General features: G+C 35.9%; 1 protein-coding gene across 2 annotated transcripts in view; it reads right to left on the bottom strand.

The window, feature by feature from the left end:
• SOX30 (SRY-box transcription factor 30) overlaps positions 1 to 15,731 on the bottom strand; it is a 36,522-nt gene that overhangs the window by 16,246 nt on the left and 4,545 nt on the right. The window contains exons 3-4 of one of the 2 annotated variants that reach the window (XM_025924635.2): positions 15,405 to 15,584; positions 8,369 to 8,861 (exon numbers count right to left, since the gene is read on the bottom strand). In XM_025924635.2, coding sequence (XP_025780420.1) covers positions 8,369 to 8,861; positions 15,405 to 15,584 — 673 coding nt within the window. The remainder of the gene's footprint in view (positions 1 to 8,368; positions 8,862 to 15,404; positions 15,585 to 15,731) is intronic. The other variant, XM_025924636.2, reaches the window with a different exon arrangement.

A 15,731-nucleotide genomic window follows, 5' to 3' on the forward strand; every position in this document is an offset into this window, starting at 1 on the left:
TGGTAGCAATGTACTGAATTTCACATCTGATTTTAGTAATTTATGTCTTATCTCTTTTTTTCTTAGTCAGTCTAGCTAAAGTTTCAGCACTTTTATTGATCTTTTCAAAAAGCTAACTTTTATTGATTTTGCTTTTCTCTACTTCATTAAGGTCTCTTTTGTTTTTCTATTCTTTATTTACCTCTAATCTTTATTATTTATTTCCTTTTGTGAGCTTAGGTTTTGTTTCCTCTTCTTTTTCTGGATCCTTAAGGTTTAAAGTTATGCTGTTTGCTTGAAAGCTTACTTTTTAAATGTAGGTCATTGAAGCTATAATTTCTGTCAGTACTGCTTTCACGAAGTTTTGAGATGCTGTGTTTTCATTTTCACTCATCTCAAATACTTTATAATTTCCCTTGTGATGTCTTATTTGACCCATTGGTTAAGGGTTAAATTTCCATATATTTTTAAATTTTCTGGTTTTCTTTCTGTTATTACCAGTTTCATTTTATCATGGTTGGAGAAGAAACTTTGTAAAATTTTAAAACTTTAAAAAAAATTTTTGAGACTTGTTTTGTGACCCAACATATGATTTATCCTACATAACATACCATGTGCAATTGTGAAGCATCTATATTCTGTTGTTGGGTGAAGCATTATATATGCCCATTATGTCTAGTTGGTTTACGGTATTATACAGTCTTCTATCTCCTTGTAATCTTCATTCATTTTGGAGGAATTGCCTTTTTTAAAGTTTTTATTTATTTATTTATTTATTTATTTATTTATTTATTTATTTATTGAGAGAGAGAGAGAGCGAGTGCGCTAGTTGGGGAGGGGCAGAGAGAGGGAGACAGAGAATCTGCAGCAGGCTCTGTGCTGACAGACAGGCTGATGCAGGGCTCGAATTCACGAACCATGAGATCATGACTTGAGCCAATGGCAGATGCTTAACTGACTGAGCCAACAAGGCTCCCCAGAGGAATGCTCTTCTATTCATTATTTCAAGTATACACAGCTAACATCATACTCAATGCTGAAAAGCTGAAACGTTTTCTCTAAGATCAAGAATAAGACAAAGATGCTAATACTTGCCTTTTTTATTCAACATAGTATTGGAAGCCCAAGTCAAAAAAAGACATCCAGGCAAGAAAAAGAAATAAAAGGCATCCAAACCGGAAAGGAAGAAGTAAAACTGTCTCTGTTTGCACTTACATGATACTATACATGGAAAACCCTAATGATTCCAACAAAAAATGTTAGAACTAATTGACAAATTAGGTAAAGTGCCACGATACAAAATCTATACACAAAAATCATTTGCATTTCTATATTTTAACAATAAACTATTATAAAAAGGAATTAAGAAAACAATCCCTTTTACAACTGCTTCAAAAAGAGTAAAATGCCTAAAGATAAAGTTAACCAAAAAGATAGTAGACTTGTACACTGAAAAATATAAGACATTGATGAAAGAAATTGAAAACACAAATAAATGGAAAGATATGCTGTGCTCATGGATCAAAAGAAATAATATTGTTAAAATGTCTATACTACCCAAAGCAATCTACAGATTCAATGCAATCCCTATCAAAATTCCAATGGCATTTTTTATAGAACAATCCTAAAATTTGATGGAACCACAAAAGACCCCAAATAGTCAAAGCAATCTTGAGAAAGAACAAAATTAGGGGCATTACACTCCCTGATTTCAAACTATATTACAAAGCTATAATAATCAAAACAATATGGCATTACACAAAAGCAGACACATAGATCAATGGAAAACTATACAGATACCAGAAATAAACCCACACATATATGGCCAATTAATTTACAAAAGAGTCAAGAATATACAGTGGAGAAAGAAAATAATTTCTTCCACAACTGGTGTTAAGAAAACTGAACAGCTACATGGAAAGAATGAAACCCCTATCTTAAACCACACATAAAAATCAACCCAAAATAAATTAAAGACTTGAACATAACACCCCAAATCATAAAATTCCTAGAAGAACACATAGACAGTAAGCTCCTTGACATCAGTATTACTGATGATTTTTTGGGCCTGACACCAAAAGCAAAGCAATAAAAGCAAAAATAAACAAGTGGGACCACATCAAAATAAAAAGCTTCTGCACAAGAAAGGAAACCATCAACAAAATGTAACAGTTATCTACCAAATGGGAGAAAATATTTGCAACTCATACATCTGATAAGGAATTAATATGCAAAATATTTAAAGAACTCATACAACTCAACAGCAACAACAACAATTCAATTAAAAATGGGCACAAGGGGTGCCTTGGTGGCTTAGTTGATTATGCATCCAATTCTTGATTTTGGCTCAGGTCATGATTGCATGGTTCATGAGATCAAGCCCCCACTGTCAGTGTGGAGCATGCTTAGGATTCTCTCTCTCCTCTTTCTCTACCCCTCCTCCTGCTCTCTCTCTTTCAGTAAGTAAATAAACCTTAAAAAAAGGAAAAAAATGGGCATAAGATCTGAATAGACATTTTTCCCAAGAAGACGTACAGATGGCCAAGAGGTACATGACAAGGTGCTCAACATCACTAATTATCAGGGAAATGCACATAAAAATCACAATGAGACCCCACCTCACACATGTTAAAGTGGTTCTATCAAAAAGACAAAAAATAACAAATGTTGGTGTGGATGTAGGGAAAAGGGAGCTCTTGTGTACTGTTGGTGGGAAAGCAAACTGATGTAGCCACTATGAGAAATAGTATGAAGATTCCTCAAAAAATTAAAAAATACAACTACCATTGTTTCAGCAATTCCGCTTCTGGGTATTTATTTTAAATAAATGAAAATACTAACTTGAAAAAAATAACTGCACCCCCATGTTCATTGCAGCAGAAGTTCCATACACACAATGGAATATTATTCAGCTGCAAAAAAGGAAGAAATCCTGTGACAATATGAATGGAGCTTGAGAACTTTATTCAAAGTGAAATAAGTCAGAGAAAGACAAACATGGTATGATCTCACTTATATGTAGAATCAGAGAACAGATTGGCAGGTGCCAGAGATGGCAGGACAGGAGGTTAGAAATGAGCAAAAATGGGTGAAGGTGGTCAAAAGTTACAAACTTCCAGTTATAAGTCAGTCCTGAAGACATAATGTATAGCATAGTGACAGTAGTTAATAATACTGTCAAGTTGTATATTTGAAAGTTGCTGAGAGAATAAATCTCTTTAAAAAAATTTTTTTTAATGTTTATTTATTTTTGAGAGAGAGAGAGGCAGACTGCAAGCAGGGGGAGGGGCAGAGAGAAAGGAAGACACAGAATCAGAAGCAGGCTCCAGGCTCTGAGCTGTCAGCACAGAGCCCGATGCAGGGCTCGAATCCACAAACCGTGAGATTGTGACCTGAGCCGTAATTGGTCACTTAACCAACTGAGCCACCCAGGTGCCCCATAAGTCTTAAAACTTCTTATCACAAGCAAAAAAAAAAAAAAAAAAAAAAAGCATGTTGTATACATGAAAATAATATAATGTTATCTATCAACTATATCTCAAAAATAAAGTATTTAAGTCTTCAACTATTGTAAATTTATCTATTTCTCCCTTTAATTCTGCCAGTTTTGGCTTCATATATTTTGGAGTCATGTTTTTATATATGTATATGATTATAATCACTGTATCTTCTTAAAGTATTGATTCTTTTATCAATGTCTACTTAATAATTTTTGACAGAAAATCTATTTTGTCTGATATTATTACAGCCACCCCAGCTCTCTTTGGTTACTATTAGTATGGAATATATCTTCTTTTATTTTTTCATTTTCAACCTATTTGTGTCTTTGGATCTAAAGTGAGTCTTTTGCAAACAGGATATATTTTGATCCTATTTTTAATCCATTCTGCAAATTTCCGCCTTTTAGTTAGAGAGTTTAATCTACTTACATTTAAAGTGATTACTGATCAGGAAGGACTTACTGTAACATTTTGCCATTTGCTTTCTATATGTCATTCTTTTGTTATTGTTTCTCAATTTATCCATTAAGGTCTTCTTTTGTATTTAATGGTTTTTTTCTGGTGTACTATTTTGTTTCACTCATTTCCTTTGTGTATATTTTTACTTTATTTTATTTTTAAAATTTATTTATTGGGGCACCTGGGTGGCTCAGTCAGTTAAGTGTCCGACTTTTGCTCATGTCATGATCTCACAGTTTGTGAGTTCAAGCTCCATGTCAGTCTCTATGCTGACAGCTCAGAGCCTGGAGCCTGCTTCAAATTCTGTGTCTCCCTCTCTCTCTGCCTCTCCCCCACTTGTGCTCTGTCTCTCTCTGAAAAATAAATAAAATTTAAAAGAAATATTTAAAAAAAATTAATTATTTTGAGAGAGACAGAAACAGTGTGAGTAGGGGATGGGCAGAGAGAGAAGAAGAGAGAGAATCGCAAGTAGGCTCCATGCTGCTAACACAGAGCCTGACTAGGGGCTCAAACTCATGAAGCCACAAGATATGACCTGAGCCCAAACCAAGAGTTGGACCTGAACAGACTGAGCTACCTAGGTGCCCCTCCTTTTTGTGTATTTTTAAAGTTATTTCCTTAAATGATTACCTTGTAGATTACAATTAAAATCCTAAATTGATAACAATCTGTTTAAATTGATATTTGCCTTCATTGGCATATGAAAACTCTATATAAAACATCACTCCCACTTTATATTGTTGTCATAAATTACATATTTATACATTTTGTATCCATTAACATAGATTTATAATAGTTTTATGCATTTGCCTTTTAAATAATATATAAAACAAAGAGAAGTTACTAACCAAAAATATAATAATACTGGCTTTTGCACCTACTTATGTGGTAACCTTTACCAGGGTTCTTTATTTCTTTGTTTGGCTTTAAGTAACTGTCTAGTGTCTTTTCATTTCAGTCTGAAGTTCTCCCTTTAGCATTTCTTGTAGGACATGTCAACTAGTTATGAACTTCCTCAACTTTTATCTCTGAAAGTTTTTATTTCTCCTTTATTTTTTAAGGATATTTTGTCAATTATAGAATTCTTAATTGATGTTTTTTTTTTTTTCTTTCAGCACTATGCATCTGGCCTTCTGGCCTCCATGGTTTCTGGCGAGAAATTGGCTGTTAGCCTTATTGAGAATCTCCTATATGAGATAAGTCACTTTCCTCTTGTTGCTCTCAAGATTATCTCTTTATTTTTTGGCATTTAATGGTTTGATCATAATGTATTTCAGTGTGGATCTCTTTGAATTTATCCTATTTAATATTCATTGAACTTCTTGGATTCACATCTTCCTTCAAATTTGGATCATTTGGGGCCATTATTTCTTTAAATATTCTTTCTGCCCTTTCTTTTCTCACCCCTTCTCCTGGAACTCCCCTGATGATTATGTTAGTACACCTAATGGTATCTCCCAGGTCTTTTAGGTTCTTCACTATTTTTTCTTTCTGCTTCTCAGACTGGATGATTCCACTGACCTAGCTTCAGATTCACTAATTCTTCTGCCTGCTCAAATCTGCTGTTGAATCTCCATAATGAATTTTTCATTCATTTACTGTAATTTTAAGTTCCAGGATTTCCATTTGGTCCCTTTTTTTAATTTCTGTATCTTTACTGATGTTCTCTATTTGGTGATACTCCGTTCTCCTGGTTTCATTTAGATTTCTGCCCACAGTTTCCTTTACCTCCTTTAGCTCAAGAAAGTTGATTTAAAGTCTTTGTCTAATAAATCCAATGTCAAGGCTTCCTTAGGAATAGTTTCTGTTCATTTTTCTTGTAAATACCATACCATCTTGTTTCTTGGCATACTTTTAATATTTTGGTGAAAACTGGACCTTTTGAGTATTATCATGTAGTATTTCCAAAAATCAGATTTCTCCCCCACCCAGGGTATGATATTGTTGCTTCTTTGGGGTTGTACTTGTGTGCTTCATTGGTGACCTTTCTAAACTTTTTTGTTTAGATTTCATTCTTTGCCATGTGTGATTATTGAGTCCGTTCCTCTAGCTCAGTGATCACCTAGTGATTTGGCAGAGATTTCTTTAAACATGTAGAGCCAAAACAAAGCAAAGCAAAACAAAGCAATAAACAGCCTCCCAATCTTTGCAGACTGGTTCTAAGTTGGGGCACTCCTTCAGTGCTTAACCAGGCTGTTCACAATTTTTTCTTAGACTTGATTTCCTACTTACACAGAGTCTAAAGATCAGTCATGGGTAAAAGCTTACCGTCTTCTCAGGTGTTTGCTGAATATGTGGCTAGCACAGGACATGTGTGTGCCATTCTGGGTTCCCCAATATACGTGGGAGCTTCTCAAAGCTCTTATTCCCCCGTGTATCTCCCTTCCCAGTCTATTCTAAGCTTTTCAGTCTGTATGCTGCTTGCCTCATCTGTTGTCCCTTGCTCCAGGAAATTGTGGATAGTATATGCTTTTAAATATTTTCCACAACACCACTTGAAAGACCATTCAAACCCTGAAAGTGTTAGGAGGTTAGTAAAACAAAAGTAAGCCCTTAAACCAATTCTTCAGGAAACACCAAACAGGTCAAAATGCACAATCATAATGCTTTGAGAAAAAAGGTCCATATTGCCTCTTCTAATATCAGAAAGTCACATGGGCCACCATCCCCTTGACCATCAGTAAACTACAAAATGGGGGACGATTGTGGCAAACTGGGCTAAGGACTTAAAGCAAGCAATCCCATTAAGAATTGAAGCAACATAATATACACCTGAAAAGTTCTTTGAGCTATTGGTATACCTAAATGGGAAGTAATTTTACCTTCCTAAATAAGTAACAATAAAAGACTGGTGTTAGATATGTAACACTCCAATTTCAATAGAAACTATCTCTGTTTATACACTTAACAGCAATTGAAAAGTAGAAGTTACACTCTATTACAATGTTTGCAAAGGAGCTAAATTCCATGGCTCCAAAATGAAAAGTTACAAATTTGTTTTCCCTAGATACTTCCCTATGAAAATCACTTCCTAGGGGAGCCTGGGTGGCTCAGTCAGTTGTGTCTGATTTGGGCCCAGGTGACGATCTTGTGGTTCATGGGTTCAATCCCTGTGTTGGGCTCTGTGATGACAGCTCAGAGCCTGGATCCTGCTTTGAATTCTGTGTCTCCCTCTCTCTCTGTCCCTCCCCTACTTGCTCTCTCTCTTTCTCAAAAATAAATAAGCATTAAATTTTTTTAAATAATAAATAAAATAAAATCACTTCTTTTACTGATAATTTATATGGGAAATTTTTTGGTTAAAAAAACCACAGTGTAACTTTAGACCAGTCATTTAACCTCACAAACCAAGCACTCTCCTCTATATCATTGCTCCTCAAAATGTAGTCTACAAACTAACAGAACTCACATCACTTAGGAGCTTGTAAGAAATGCAGAATATCAGGCCTACTATATCCTTAGACTGCTCTATCCTAGACCTACTGACTCAGAATCTGCATTTTAGCAAGATCACATGTGACTGATATACATATAAAAGTTTGAGAAGCACAGCTCTATACAATAAGGTGTGCTTTGGGAGTGGGAGGGTAACTAAATGATCTTTTTTTTTTTCAATATATGAAATTTATTGTCAAAATGGTTTCCATACAACACCCAGTGCTCATCCCAAAAGGTGCCCTCCCCAATATCCATCACCCACCCTCCCCTCCCTCCCACCCCCCATCAACCCTCAGTTTGTTCTCAGTTTTTAACAGTCTCTCATGCTTTGGCTCTCTCCCAGTCTAACCTCTTTTTTTTTTTTTTTTTTCCTTCCTCCCCCCATGGGTTTCTGTCAAGTTTCTCAGGATCCACATAAGAGTGAAAATATATGGTATCTGTTTTTCTCTTTGTGGCTTATTTTACTTAGCATCACACTCTCCAGTTCCATCCACGTTGCTACAAAGGGCCATATTTTGTTCTTTCTCATTGCCCTGTAGTACTCCATTGTGTATATAAACCACAATTTCTTTATCCATTCATCAGTTGATGGACATTTAGGCTCTTTCCATAATTTGGCTATTGTTGAGAGTGCTGCTATAAACATTGGGGTACAAGTGCCCCTATGCATCAGTACTCCTAAATGATCTTAAAAACCCTTATCACTGATTTTTTTCTGAAAAATCAGATCTGATAACATTGGAGCCCATATTATCTTGTGGCAACAGTCAGCTAAAGCTGAGTAACAGCTATCCTATTAGATGGGGCATGAACTCTCTTTTGCTCCCTTAATCCTCATCTATCCTCCTTCATATATTTATGTTGACTGCTTGGCCCCTACTCAGCCTCTAATCTAAATCAGATTCCAACCAGAATTGAGGAAGTCCCTTTTTTTACTAAAAATTTGTTAGCTATATGTATCTTTAGGTGAAAGAAAAAAAATGTTCATTTACCTTGATGGGAAGTAGTGAGGTCCAGGTAGGAAGTAAGGGTGATGAAAAGAGAATCGCGGTGGTGTCCCAAACAATGTGGCTGGATGACCAAGGGGAGAAGCCTGGTAAATATGTGAGTGTGGAATAGGAGGAGCCTGGGGGATTGGAGCACTTCTGGGACAAGTGGAAACGCTGGGATACTCCTTGGGAGGCTGGATGGTTGAGGTTGCAAATCTGGCATGGGCAGTACTTGCACTTGTTGGAATCCTGTTGGTGTTCTCCAGAGAGACAGGAGTGGGTCTCTTCACAGAGCGATTGGCTCCAGAATGTAGCCGATGAGTGTCTGTCTGGGAGGGCCCAGCGAAGCGCTGGGGTGGGAGTGCCGGTCGGAGGGGCAGACTTGGAGCCTGGACAGCCACCTGGGCAGTACTGGAGACAGTGGGCTGGAAAAGTGAGATGGGGCTTGGGTGCTGGACTGCAGGTGTGGGCAGCTGGATGGCAGGTGTGGCGTCACCTTTAGAAATAAAAACAGCATAGGTCTAGCATTAACTAAATTGCTCCATGTCTTTCTTTTTTCAGAATTTAATAAACTGTACAACCAGAAGCCTTCACTAACCAGCTTACCTAACAACATCACCACATCAAACCACTCTATTTCCTGTATAGTATTTTAAACAAATCAAAGTCATTTTGTTTACCTATTTTACATTTTTTGTCTCTCTTTCCCACCTAGATTCTACGTGCCAGGAGAAGACAAACCTTTTGTTTTGCTCACTGCTGTATCCCCAGGGCTCAAAATTCTAGCTGGCACAGAATAGGCCCTCCACAAATACTCTTGAATTAATAAATAAATGAACAAAATTATTGAGTGTTTGAGTGAAAGACAAATACAAACGCTAATATGTACATATAAATCTTTCGTTAAAAAATAATATGAAACTACTGAAACTAATAATATGGTTACTTGTAAGGAACAATCATCTGGGGAAAGGGACAGGGCAGTGGTGCAGAAAAAAAAAGCTAGACTTTCATTTTATATCTATCAATACCATTTGAATTTTCTATTGTCTAAATATGTTAACTTTATTTTAAATATTATTTGAGGTTTCAGGGCAGCGGTATGCATCATTTCCCTCCTATGTCATATACTTCTCTATATTAAACTAAATTATGAATAACATTTAATGTTTTAATTGAAAAAATAAGCAATCAGTAAAATTATTTTGCTTTATTGCATTCAATGTGGATACAGAAGGAAATGCCCAGGTGAGAAGAAGACTCGCCACAGATCAACAATTTGTGGCAGATAGGAAAGGAATATTATTGCAGCAAAGCATGATGGATATGGCAGGATTTTTAAAGGTAGATAAAACAATCATGTTCTTGAACAGGAGAGGACTAATTGAGTTTCTGAGTTATTTAAATGACACATTTAGCTGAAATAAACTAAACTTTTCCAAAGAAAGACATAGAGAAGCCATAGCAATAGACCCATGATCTGGTTTATTCCAATGCAGTTAGATCTCTGTTCATATATAAGATGCAGTCCAAGAGCAAACTCTATGATTAGAACTGTCTTGTGCGAGGCTGAAAGGAATGCAGATCTTCTCTTAGTCTTGCCCAGGTAAGGCCTTTCCTTTCTTCTTTCTCTCCAGATAAGGCATGTAATACTCCTCTTAAACTTGCAGGCAAGAAATTAAGGGATATATTGCAGGCAAGAAATTGGGATATATCTCTACTTAAGTTAAGTTACAGATAATATAGGAGTTAAGTACAGATAATATAGGAGAAGGGTGTAAATGAAGCTGTCCTGATTCTTAGTTGATAGGGTTACGTACCCTCCCATCTGTGAGGCACAGGCCTTAGGCCTTTCCTGATTGATCAAGCATAAAGTAATTTCCCTCTTCCATGTTCCCTCAGAACATGTAAATCTATAACTTATCACAAAATAGTATAAATCTTTGTTGTTTGCTTGCCTGTCACCTTTACCACAATCAAAAAACTGGAAGCTTGAGAGAAGGAACAGTTTCATTCATGTTTGCATCCCAGTATTTGGCAAAGAACTTGGTTAATAATAGTTAAGAAAGGTATGACTAGATGAAAACAACAACAACAACTAACAAATAAGTCTATAACTGACAGCACTTCTACCACTGATTTAGTATAAAGAGAACTCCCTTCTCTAAACAACTATGAAGCTGGGCTGATGCGTAAAATCTTTCAAAAGTTTTATTAATTATCACCGCACTCAAGACATCTGCTCCTAAAATCTACCTCTGACACAGGTTTCTTTCCCCCATAGCTAGTATAAGAAACTCTCAGTCTTCATTAAAGAAGTAGGATCTTCCTAAAGAAAGGAAAGGAACTACACAGACCAACTAATATTACTTCAGCTACTGAAGAAGGACGGGACTCATCTTTTAGCTGATATGAAATGTTCTTTTTTACCAAAGATATTTCTATAAAAAAAAAGAGGTATGAGGCATGAGATGATAAGTCATGCATTCCTTTAATTCAATATTCACTAAGCAACGAACATATGCCAGGCACTGTTTTGGTCTGAGGTTAAAAAAAAAAAAAGATGCATAATTACACTGTACTATAATGAAGATGTCTTAAATGTCAAAATTCCAGTGGTTAAGCAGGAAGTTAAAGTCTGCATCATCCAGTCATCTCTATAAACTGTCAGTGAATAGGGAAGACTTGTGGGAAGGGCAGAGCTCTAATGTTTCAAGCTGTAGATAAAGTATGTAAAAGACTAGCCAGTCTCTTGTTTTCTTCTCTAGCATATAGCTAGATTATCTTTCCCAGCCTCCTTTGAGTTAGGAACTGCCATTCGGCTAAGGGCTACCCAGTGGAAGGTAGGAGAAATTTGCACCAGTTCTAAGACTGGTCCATGAAAAACTTTCATGCATTATCTTCCATGCTCTTTCCCTTTCTGCAGGTTCATGCACACGAGGTCTGGTGGCCTTGGATGCCACATATTAAAGATGGCAGTGCCACAGGGTAGAAGTCTGTGTCTATGAGGCACTCTTTCAAAGACGGCTATACACTGATTAGAAATACCTATTTTAAACTTGAAATGTGGGGCGCCTGGGTGGCGCAGTCGGTTAGGCGTCCGACTTCAGCCAGGTCACGATCTCGCGGTCCGTGAGTTCGAGCCCCGCGTCAGGCTCTGGGCTGATGGCTCAGAGCCTGGAGCCTGTTTCCGATTCTGTGTCTCCCTCTCTCTCTGCCCCTCCCCCGTTCATGCTCTGTCTCTCTCTGTCCCAAAAATAAGTAAACGTTGAAAAAAAAAAATTTAAAAAAAAATAAACTTGAAATGTATAAAAATAAACCATAATCCTGTTTAAACCATTATGTTTAGGTGTTTGTTAAAGCAGCTTGCATTATCTAATCATTACATGAGATAAAGAGCAGAATTCTAGTCCTATAGTATAGTATGACAGGAACAAAAAAAAAGTTCTCTCTCTCACGATCTCTACCAATAATCTCTCACCATCTCTACAAAAAAGGAAGAATCCACTGCCTGTGCTGACTGGACAAAGAGTGCAACTAGGATTTTGTTGTGTGATTGGGATAAACAGTGAAGGAGTAAGGAATGGCAGAAAATGAGGACAGCCCATATTTCTCTACAAGAAAAAGCTATATGGAGATAGTAAGGAGAGAAGAACCAGCATATGGCTGAGTAAAGAGAAAAAGAGGCAGAGAAAGAAAGAGAGGAGGGAGAAATAAAGTAATAGGCAGAGATGCAGAGACAGAGTTGGGGAAAAAAGAATTGGGACAGTTAGGCAACTGATTAAAAAAAAAAAAGTGGGACTTTGGAGAGAGACAATGGTAATGAGGAGTCCCAAGACTTACTATATGTTGAACCATGTGATTCCTCCTTCCCTACCCTCTCAAGAAAACCTACAATATAGAGCTATATCACTTCTCAAGTAATTTCTGAGCCAGAGTTGTGTCTTTCATGGACATAATACTTTGCTGGAATGGATCTTAAGGTAGAGAGACAACTAGCTTTTTGGGGATTATAATAGGATCGGAACAGTGGAGGGTTTTTTTGGCTTGTTTCAGTTAAACAAGAAGAGGTGGGTAAACCAAAAAGGCATCAAACAACTGAAATAGTAGTAAACTTTTTTAACTAAAAATTTAGAGAAAGGTATGAATTCAGAAGAGTGAAAGATGTCAAATGAGTGAAGATAAAATAAGGCAAACCAATTTCAGGCCTGAGAAATAAAATGTAGAGAACAAAATAATTAACCAGAAAATTCATATATGTATAAAATGACATTCAAAACCCAGGCCAAAATAATTTCTAGGGTGCCTGGGTGGCTAAGTTGGTTAAGTATCCAACTCTTAATTTCAGCTTAGGTAATGATTTCATGGTTCATGGAATTGAGCCCCATGTCAGGCTCTGTGCTAACAGCTCAGAGCCTGCTTGGAATTCTCTCTCTCGCTCTCTCTGCCCTTCCCCTGCTCACACTCTCTCAAAAATAAACACTAAAAATATATATATATATATAATTTTCACTAGAATTCTGTAAGACGTTAAAGTAAACAAACTTGACAATATAAAATAATAGTACTGGCATAACTGGCATCAAAGGTATTTGATAAAAGATGTTTAAAAAGAATTCTGGACTATCATGCTGTAATCATTTTTGGAAATGAGAAATAGGAGAAGAGCTCGGGATGTGGCATTAAATGTGAAAGGTGGAGTGAACATAATGCACTGGTCACAGAAATGATATCAGACAAGGTACTACAGATTCCATCAAAGAAGTAGTAAAATTGGTTGTATTTTTATCTATCCTTTCTAGAACTACCTTATAAGCTCTTATATAAGAGACTGTAAAGATACTTTTATATTCTGCCTCAAGCACAGAGTTTTATCTATAACTGGTGCTTAATAAACATTAGGCAGTGGGGGACAGGTAGGCAGGCATGCAAATATGGCAGTGGAATACACTATAAATTGAGATGGAAAAGTTCGTCAAAATAAGGTAGGATACCAAATTACATTGCTAGATTTCAAATAGATTGACAGAATGAGATAAAAATGTGCTAGGATGATCCAGTACATACAACAAATAATTGCTTCTACACAGTAAAATGAAATAAGCTTGACTAAGAACCAAATAATGGATAAAGACTACTAGGAGGTGCATGAATTCTGTATATGAAATATTGCCTAGTGATCACAACATACTTAAATTTAAGATCCTAACAACAAAAAAAGACCAAAAAAAGTCCATTCTTGGGTTGATTTTTGGAAATACAGATGTTGCCTAGGGGAAAAAAAAAGCTAATAGGGGTAACTAAAATGAAGAGTTAATTTAAAAATGAAGGTTATTTTATATGATAATGCTAAAAACCTAGAAGTAAAAAATTTGCCTCAAAAATCAGAGTTATTGGTTAACTGACCAAATTAAAGAGAACAGAGAACCCATCAAAAAGGAAAGAAATCTTTTAAAAATGGAAAGTTTGTCCAAATGTATTAAACAGGGCTGCCCAAGTATGTAAGTATAAATAAAAATTAAGCAATCCAAAGGAAAATTGAAGGAGTCACATCTGAGGGACCTCAAAGTCAATGCTAAGTGACTTCACTTTTATAGAAGGAACGCAGTGGAATCAGTGGAATAGTCATTATAGTATAAAAGGCAACTGAAAGAAGACCAGAGAGACTCAATAAACCCCTTCACCTACAGAAGAAGACTGTAAGATTTCTGAACCCTAATTCATTTTCATAGCAGATAGGTTAAGATTATATAGATTACAGTAGTATAATGTCAAGTTCACAGAATGTTCTAATCCAAGTTGATAAAATTAATATAACTAGATCTTAGGCAGCATTCACCTAATAATTATATAGAAGCTCAAAGTCATAACTGAGAAAATATTAGATGAAGTAGATACAAATGGTCTCATGCAGTATTTAACTGTGGATAGAGGCAGATAGAAGAGAGGTCTTGAAAGGAAGAATAAAGAGAAGAAATATGGATTGTGAAAGCATAAATCATAAATAACATAGCAGACAAAACAAAATAAATCAACAAAGGCTTAATTAAGCCTAGGTTAAAATACAGGATTAAAGGAGATACTACCAAATAATGATGTGTGAAAGTGCCTGACTCTGCTGGAAGAGAATAAGGCAACATAATCAGCTTTCTGCATCTTTCTCTTGAGCCTAGACATCTTAAATGTGGCTTTGTTGCTATCAATTGCTATAATGATACATAGGGAAAAAAAAAAAACATTGAAAATGTGTAAGATTCTAAAAAGTCAATTTTTAACATATCTAAACCCCTTAGTGCTAAGGGGTGGCTGTATTACCAGAAGGAGCTGAACAGGTGGCAACTAGAAAAAGCGGTGGTTTTAGGACAAGTAACAGTAAGTAGTGAATGTATAAAGCTCTGCCTAAGAGATTGTAAAATAGGTGCTAGAAGAACAAACCCATGATGGACAGCCCAATAACAAGTTATCAAGATAATAGATTCTCAACTTTGGGTTCTTAAAAGCAACAGACAGGAATGTTATAAAGAATTGATAATAGAGCAGAAATTTAGGGAAAGACAATATAAAGAACCAGATATTTGGTAGAAAATAGATTACTTTCACTACTTTTCTAGAGCAGCAAGAGAACAGTCTTAACACATCAGTCATCACTGCTAAATTCCAAAACAGGATGCTCTATATCCCATTAGCAAGGCATTCTTTTTTGGTGATAGTACAAAGACACTCCTATTTCCTATTGAATTACGTCAGTCATTTCCTGCATTATCTGCCTAATCTATGTGCTAATGCTGATTTGGTTAAAAGGTCAGAAGTTTTACACATGGAACATTTGCTACTCTGGGAAACCAAGCGCTTTGAGGTCTACTGAAATTTTTCCTTCTCCAATTTAATGTTTTTAAACATTAAACATTTCTTCTTGATTTTTTCCCTTAATATTGTTGTTCTAAAAATTCTTAAGCTAACAGAAACAAAATTTCACCTTAAGGTAAAATTTTCACACAGTTATTAAAAAAATTCATAATCTACAATAAAGCCAACTCACCAACTGGTTGAGTGATGGTATTCTGTAGGCTGGGAATTACCACAGAGTAGGTAGATGAGCGATAAGGATATATTGTTGTAGGATTTGTAGACACGATATTCTGTGTGGTACCAGAAAATACATTGGAAACACTTAAAGGGAAGCGTTTTCGCTTCCCTGGACGAGGTTGATAAACCCAACCTATAGAAGAAGATAAGCAATTTTTAATTTGAACATATAGGCCCTATTTAGCCTTTAGATAGTTTTTTCACAATAAAATATCCAAAATACTTCTAAATTAAAAAAAAATAAGTTATTGTCTAAAGTGTCTTTTCCAGCTTTATTAGG

Source organism: Puma concolor, chromosome A1 (genome assembly GCF_028749965.1).
Source record: "Puma concolor isolate L17-30 chromosome A1, mPumCon1.1.hap2, whole genome shotgun sequence".
Lineage (NCBI taxonomy): Eukaryota > Metazoa > Chordata > Mammalia > Carnivora > Felidae > Puma > Puma concolor.